We start from the raw sequence: 7753 nt of genomic DNA on the forward strand, positions 1-7753 counted from the left end.
CATGGTCTTGGGCTGCATGAGTGTTGCTGACACTGGGGAGCTGCAGTTCATTGAGGGAAACATGAATTCCAACATGTACTGTGACATTCTGAAACAGAGCATGATCCCCTCCCTTCGAAAACTGGGCCTCATGGCAGTTTTCCAACAGGATAACGACCCCAAACACAACCTCCAAGATGACAACTGCCTTGCTGAGGAAGCTGAAGGTAAAGGTGATGGACTAAACCCAATTGAGCACCTGTGGCGCATCCTCAAGTGGAAGGTGGAGGAGTTCAAGGTGTCTAACATCCACCAGCTTAGTGATGTCATCATGGAGGAGTGGAAGAGGATTCCAGTAGCAACCTGTGCAGCTCTGGTGAACTCCATGCCCAGGAGGGTTAAGGCAGTGCTGGATAATAATGGTGGTCACACAAAATATTGACACTTTGGGCACAATTTGGACATGTTCACTGTGGGGTGTACTCACTTACGTTGCCAGCTATTTAGACATTAATGGCTGTGTGTTGAGTTATTTTCAGAAGACAGTAAATCTACACTGCTATACAAGCTGTACACTGACTACTCTAAGTTATATCCAAGTTTCATGTCTATAGTGTTGTCCCATGAAAAGATATAATGAAATATTTGCAGAAATGTGAGGGGTGTACTCACTTTTGTGATACACTGTATATATATATATATATATATTTCTGCAGATATTTAAGTATATCTTTTCATGGTACAACACTGACAAAATGACACTTTGACACAATGAAAAGTAGTCTGTGTGCAGCTTATATAACAGTGTAAATTTATTCTTCCCTCAAAATAACTCAATATACAGCCATTAATGTCTAAACCACCGGCAACAAAAGTGAGTACACCCCTAAGAGACTACACCCCTAAATGTCCAAATTGAGCACTGCTTGTCATTTTCCCTCCAAAATGTCATGCGATTTGTTAGTGTTACTAGGTCTCAGGTGTGCATAGGGAGCAGGTGTGTTCAATTTAGTAGTACAGCTCTCACACTCTCTCATACTGGTCACTGAAAGTTCCAACATGGCACCTCATGGCAAAGAACTCTCTGAGGATCTTAAAAGACGAATTGTTGCGCTACATGAAGATGGCCAAGGCTACAAGAAGATTGCCAACACCCTGAAACTGAGCTGCAGCACAGTGGCCAAGATCATCCAGCGTTTTAAAAGAGCAGGGTCCACTCAGAACAGACCTCGCATTGGTCGTCCAAAGAAGCTGAGTGCACGTGCTCAGCGTCACATCCAACTGCTGTCTTTGAAAGATAGGCGCAGGAGTGCTGTCAGCATTGCTGCAGAGATTGAAAAGGTGGGGGGTCAGCCTGTCAGTGCTCAGACCATACGCCGCACACTACATCAAATTGGTCTGCATGGCTGTCACCCCAGAAGGAAGCCTCTTCTGAAGTCTCTACACAAGAAAGCCCGCAAACAGTTTGCTGAAGACATGTCAACAAAGGACATGGATTACTGGAACCATGTCCTATGGTCTGATGAGACCAAGATTAATTTGTTTGGTTCAGATGGTCTCAAGCATGTGTGGCGGCAATCAGGTGAGGAGTACAAAGATAAGTGTGTCATGCCTACAGTCAAGCATGGTGGTGGGAATGCCATGGTCTGGGGCTGCATGAGTGCAGCAGGTGTTGGGGAGTTACATTTCATTGAGGGACACATGAACTCCAATATGTACTGTAAAATACTGAGCAGAGCATGATCCCCTCCCTCCGGAAACTGGGTCGCAGGGCAGTGTTCCAGCATGATAATGACCCCAAACACTCCTCTAAGACGACCACTGCTTTATTGAAGAGGCTGAGGGTAAAGGTGATGGACTGGCCAAGCATGTCTCCAGACCTAAACCCAATAGAACATCTTTGGGGCATCCTCAAGCGGAAGGTGGAGGAGCGCAAAGTCTCGAATATCCGCCAGTTCCGTGATGTCGTCATGGAGGAGTGGAAAAGCATTCCAGTGGCAACCTGTGAAGCTCTGGTAAACTCCATGCCCAGGAGAGTTAAGGCAGTTCTGGGAAATAATGGTGGCCACACAAAATATTGACACTTCAGGAACTTTCACTAAGGGGTGTACTCACTTTTGTTGCCGGTGGTTTAGACATTAATGGCTGTATATTGAGTTATTTTGAGGAAATAATAAATTTACACTGTTATATAAGCTGCACACAGACTACTTTTCATTGTGTCAAAGTGTCATTTTGTCAGTGTTGTCCCATGAAAAGATATACTTAAATATCTGCAGAAATGTGAGGGGTGTACTCACTTTTGTGATACACTGTATATATATATATATATATATATATATATATATACACACTGGTGCTGGTCATAAAATTAGAATATCATGAAAAAGTTTATTTATTTCAGTAATTCCATTCAAGATGTGAAACTTGTATATTATATTCATTCATTACACACAGACTGATATATTTCAAATGTTTATTTCTTTTAATGTTGATGATTATAACTGACAACTAATGAAAACCCCAAATTCAGTATCTCAGAAAATTAGAATATTACTTAAGACCAATACAAAAAAAGGATTTTTAGAAATGTTGGCCAACTGAAAAGTATGAACATGAAAAGTATGAGCATGTACAGCACTCAATACTTAATTGGGGCTCCTTTTGCCTGGATTACTGCAGCAATGCGGCGTGGCATGGAGTCCATCAGTCTGTGGCACTGCTCAGATGTTATGAGAGCCCAGGTTGCTCTGATAGTGGCCTTCAGCTCTTCTGAATTGTTGGGTCTGGCGTATCGCATCTTCCTCTTCACAATACAGGTCAGGCGAGTTTGCTGGCCAATTAAGAACAGGGATACCATGGTCCTTAAACCAGGTACTGGTAGCTTTGGCACTGTGTGTAGGTGCCAAGTCCTGTTGGAAAATGAAATCTGCATCTCCATAAAGTTGGTCAGCAGCAGGAAGCATGAAGTGCTCTAAAACTTCCTGGTAGACGGCTGCGTTGACCCTGGACCTCAGAAAACACAGTGGACCAACACCAGCAGATGACATGGCACTCCAAACCATCACTGACTGTGGAAACTTTACACTGGACCTCAAGCAACGTGGATTCTGTGCCTCTCCTCTCTTCCTCCAGACTCTGGGACCTTGATTTCCAAAGGTAATGCAAAATTTACTTTCATCAGAGAACATAACTTTGGACCACTCAGCAGTCCTTTTTGTCTTTAGCCCAGGCGAGACGCTTCTGACACTGTCTCCTAATTCAAGAGTGGCTTGACACAAGGAATGCGACAGCTGAAACCCATGTCTTGCATACGTCTGTGCGTGGTGGTTCTTGAGGCACTGACTCCAGCTGCAGTCCACTCTTTGTGAATCTCCCCCACATTTTTGAATGGGTTTTGTTTCACAATCCTCTCCAGGGTGCGGTTAACCCTATTACTTGTACACTTTTTTCTACCACATCTTTTCCTTCCCTTCGCCTCTATTAATGTGCTTGGACACAGAGCTCTGTGAACAGCCAGCCTCTTTAGCAATGACCTTTTGTGTCTTGCCCTCCTTGTGCAAGGTGTCAATGTCGTCTTTTGGACAACTATCAAGTCAGCAGTCTTCCCCATGATTGTGTAGCCTACAGAACTAGACTGAGAGACCATTTAAAGGCCTTTGCAGGTGTTTTGAGTTAATTAGCTGATTAGAGTGTGGCACCAGGTGTCTTCAATATTGTACCTTGTCACAATATTCTAATTTTCTGAGATACTGAATTTGGGGTTTTCATTAGTTGTCAGTTATAATCATCAACATTAAAATAAATAAACATTTGAAATATATCAGTCTGTGTGTAATGAATGAATATAATATACAAGTTTCACTTTTTGAATGGAATTACTGAAATAAATAAACTTTTTCATGATATTCTAATTTTATGACCAGCACCAGTATATATATATATATATAAGCTTTTTCATGCACAAAAAACATATCACGGAACATTGTGCCATGGGGCTAGTGCTATGTTTGTCGCAGAACTTAATTACAAAAAACAAAGCTTCAAAAAAACTCTTTGCAAGCAACCCAGTTTGCTAGAATAATCCCATTTTCTGCCCACACATATGGCTGGCACAGTGAGTTGGGTAACAGTGATCACACATAGGCAGATATATAACTAAAATAACTCCAGTTCTTGACAAGAAGCAAACATTAAGCTTTACGCAGATGCTGAGTAGACATCAGCTCCAGATGTGGACAGATACACACAGATATTGGTAACTGTGTGTATATGTGTGTTGTAGATGAGATGAATCTGCCAGCAGACATTCCAAGTTACCTGTCATCTCAGGGCACTCTGTCTGAACCTCAGGAGGGCTACAGTAACTCGGAGGCTGGCAGCCACCAGCAGCTCATGCCTCCCCTGTCCAATGGCTGTGCTCATAAAGGAAATGATGGTAAGATCACCCACAGAACATTTACCATAGATAACTACCTGTCGCTATCAGTTCCATATGGTAAAACGCTGCACATTAGAAATGCCTGTCACTATTATTGTAATGTAACAAGACACATGAAGTGTGGCGTGTCTGTCTGAAAGTGATACGGCTTTGTGTGGGAGCCCACCACTGGCAGATGATGAGAAACAGCCAGCAAGGCTGTGCCTAAACCACAATAAAGAACTGGAAATGACTAGATTGGTTCATAAGGGAACAAAAATGTGCAATGAAAAAAAAAACATCCACATTGGAGTAAAATAAATGCTGACCTGAGTATTTTTGGTACATTCATAACAAATTCTTCTTGTCCAAAGCTGTATGCTATGGCGAGGTGGGTGGAGAAATGGACCCAGAGACCAATGGGATGCTGGGTAATCGTGTTGGGTCCTTGTTTGCTGGACGGAGCGGTTTCCTCCAGAGCGAAACCAGAGATGGCCTGCCACATATGCCCAATGGTCTGTGAGCTTTTTCTTGCAAAGAACAAGAATTTCCATAAATATTCTTTATAATATTAAAATATTTAAATTTTTATTGGGATTATCAAGAGCATCTATTGAGGCAGTGAACACTGATCTTCTGTTTGTCTCTTAGGTGGCGCCGGCTCGCTGGTCATCTGCTCAGATTGCTATGACAATGCCAACATCTACTCTCGCACACGTGACTACTGTCACTATTCCTACCTGAGTGAGGAAGATGCTCTAGATGCCCAGCTGCCAAGGGACACAGGACAAGAGGGGCAGTACAAAGATCCAACACTGCACAACCTGATCGCTCAGAACAGTCCAGAGACACAACTCTGTGCCTCACAATACTACGGAAGCAACGGTAAGCAGACTCACCCTTACTTATATGCATTAGGGCGCGAACCGCTTTTGAGCTGGCTGTGCCGTTGTTTCCTATGGAGTGCACACCGAGCACTTTTGCTGTGTTGGGATTGCAATTTGAGCTTTGACCCAGTTTGCTGCTGGCCTTTTCAAAGTGCCTCCAATTAGACAAACTGTTTGATATGACGCAGTATAAGCTATTTGGGCAAAACGAACAGCGCTTAACGTGAACAAGACTTAATGTGACTTATTGTATTAAAACAATAACTGTGAAATCCCATCTAGTGAAAAAAGCTTATGAGCAGTAATAATTAAGAGAAGTTTAGCGTTTCTATGTAGTTCTTTTAATACATTAAACCACGTTAAGCTTTTTTAACAATAAGCATTTTAGGCTTTCTTTGAAAAGCTAATTTAAACGATTTCTCAGAACCCTGAACTATAACACAAGTTTAAAAGTGAAACGGCGAGGAAAATTCAGCAAAACATAAATATACTGTACAGTGGAACCTTGTAACTCAACATCCCCTTAACTCGAAATCTTTGAAACTTAGCACCCTTCGTCTAGTAAGTTGTACCCTTAAACTTGACGTGTGTCGGTTTGTTCAGCGCTTGGCTTGAGCGGAGCGGTAAAACAACATCAAAGTATTAATATTGGCAATATTTCTTTCAAACAAACCAGCAGAATCTCACAATCACATTTATGCTGTCTGTTTACTTCAAATAAATGAGCATAAAAAATCATCCTTATAAAAAAATACCTTGAAACTCGATGCTTTTTAAACTCAACATCGCTCCTGGAACCAGTTGACGTTGAGTTTCAAGGTACCACTGTATGTGGATGCTTTTAGAGAGGATTTGACTGTTATTTGACACAAATGCACAATTCACATATGTAAATATGTTCTGTAGGAGTACTAGTGTACTAGTATTAGTGTTAGTGTTGATAACCCCATCAGTGTTCAGTATTCAGAAGAGTAGGTTGGTGCATATCTTCATCTTTCTGCTCTCTGACAGCCTTTTATTGTCTCTGTACAGATATTCCAGAAAGCTCTTTTTGGAGTGGAGTGGAACCTCATTCCTTGGAGCTGCCCCAGGGCTCAGTGACTGTACACAAGCCCCCAACAGGTCTCAATGGCACCATCCATGAGGAAAGGAGAGGGGGACTAGACGAAGCCTCTTACAGGACTAACTCGCAGGATCAAAACCCACCTAACACATAGAGCCTGAGCAGCACCAAGTGTTTATGCCCTGCACAATGTGCCCTTCAATCCCACTACCTCCTCTGAGAAAACTCGCTCTCTGCCAAATTATATATATATATATAAGTAAGCGCCTCCTGTTGTGTGTTTACATTCCATCCCATCCTCACATTGGATCTCGGTAGAGTGTGTGTTTCTGGTGAGAATCTCTTCAGCGAGGACATGGTGAATAAGACCTTCTGGCTGATTCTTTAAACACTAATCATTCATTAAAGCTGAGGCCCTTGTAAGAAAATGTTTTAGCATTGCTCACCATGCCTTTATTCTTTGACTTTTCCACCTACTTCGGAGAGTTGGAGTTCTCACGGGAATGCCAAAGCATTGAGCCAGCCAGTTCCATGCCGCCCTGGCTCTGAAAACGAGCGCGCGCAGAGACAAGGTGGGAAATAAGTCCACACATTCAGGCCCGGGGTGGCGGACCCTTCTGTGTTGGTACAAATCAGTACCTGTACAGTATGTACGGGTAGGTGAATACACTAATTGAACAATCTGATGCTGTCAGGAAGACAAAGGTCCTTTCTGCATTACTCTTTCCTAGTAATCACGTTGATTAGAATGTTTATCCCGAGGTGTGGAAGAATATTCCTTTTGTTCCTTCCTAATATTGTGAGCTGAAATTACAGTGTATGTTAATAGTTTTTTTGCTGTTGTTTGTTTAATGCTGTTCACAAAGCCAAATATACTCTGGGGCTGTCCGAAAACCTAGTGAGCTGCCTTGCTGCCTACTCCCTATCTAGGCAGCTGCCGAAGTTGAGAGGATTCTAATAAGTCATCAAACTTATAAGGCAGATTGTTCAGACACACTGCTTAGAGAGTAATTATGTCACCGCAGTTTTCGCTTACTAAGCTAACACTGTTACACTGTGTGGCACACCCAGGTAGCATGCCAGCTAACATTTCCCACTTTGTACCAAAAACAGTTAAATTGTCGCTGACAAATCCGAATTTGCAAATAAATGACACTTGTACTTATACAAATTTAAAATCAATGAGAATGTATTTACATATGAAAAGAATCCAGTTTGTCGTTCTGCATCTGTAATTTTTTGTCAGAAAAGTTGTACCGCACTGAATGCTGGGATTGCCTTTGCCACTAAGGAAGCTTCAGATGCTCCCTCGTTATTCAGTCAGATTGTCGCTTTGAATTAAGGCACCTTAGGCGCCTAGGTGGTGCAGCGGGATATTCCGCTAGCACACCAGCGCCGAGATTC

At 42.4% G+C, this 7753-nt stretch overlaps 1 protein-coding gene across 1 annotated transcript in view; it reads left to right on the plus strand.

Annotated features, from left to right (window-relative positions):
- The window catches only part of lrig2 (leucine-rich repeats and immunoglobulin-like domains 2), a 35836-nt gene extending 28339 nt beyond the window's left edge, over positions 1 to 7497 (plus strand). Inside the window, exons 15-18 of the mRNA XM_062996614.1 lie at positions 4265 to 4417; positions 4774 to 4914; positions 5051 to 5284; positions 6319 to 7497. Of these exons, the coding sequence (XP_062852684.1) occupies positions 4265 to 4417; positions 4774 to 4914; positions 5051 to 5284; positions 6319 to 6503 (713 nt within the window). The 3' untranslated portion in view covers positions 6504 to 7497. The remainder of the gene's footprint in view (positions 1 to 4264; positions 4418 to 4773; positions 4915 to 5050; positions 5285 to 6318) is intronic.
- The last annotated feature ends 256 nt before the right edge of the window (positions 7498 to 7753 follow it).

The sequence above is a fragment of the Trichomycterus rosablanca genome, chromosome 6 (assembly GCF_030014385.1).
Source record: "Trichomycterus rosablanca isolate fTriRos1 chromosome 6, fTriRos1.hap1, whole genome shotgun sequence".
Lineage (NCBI taxonomy): Eukaryota > Metazoa > Chordata > Actinopteri > Siluriformes > Trichomycteridae > Trichomycterus > Trichomycterus rosablanca.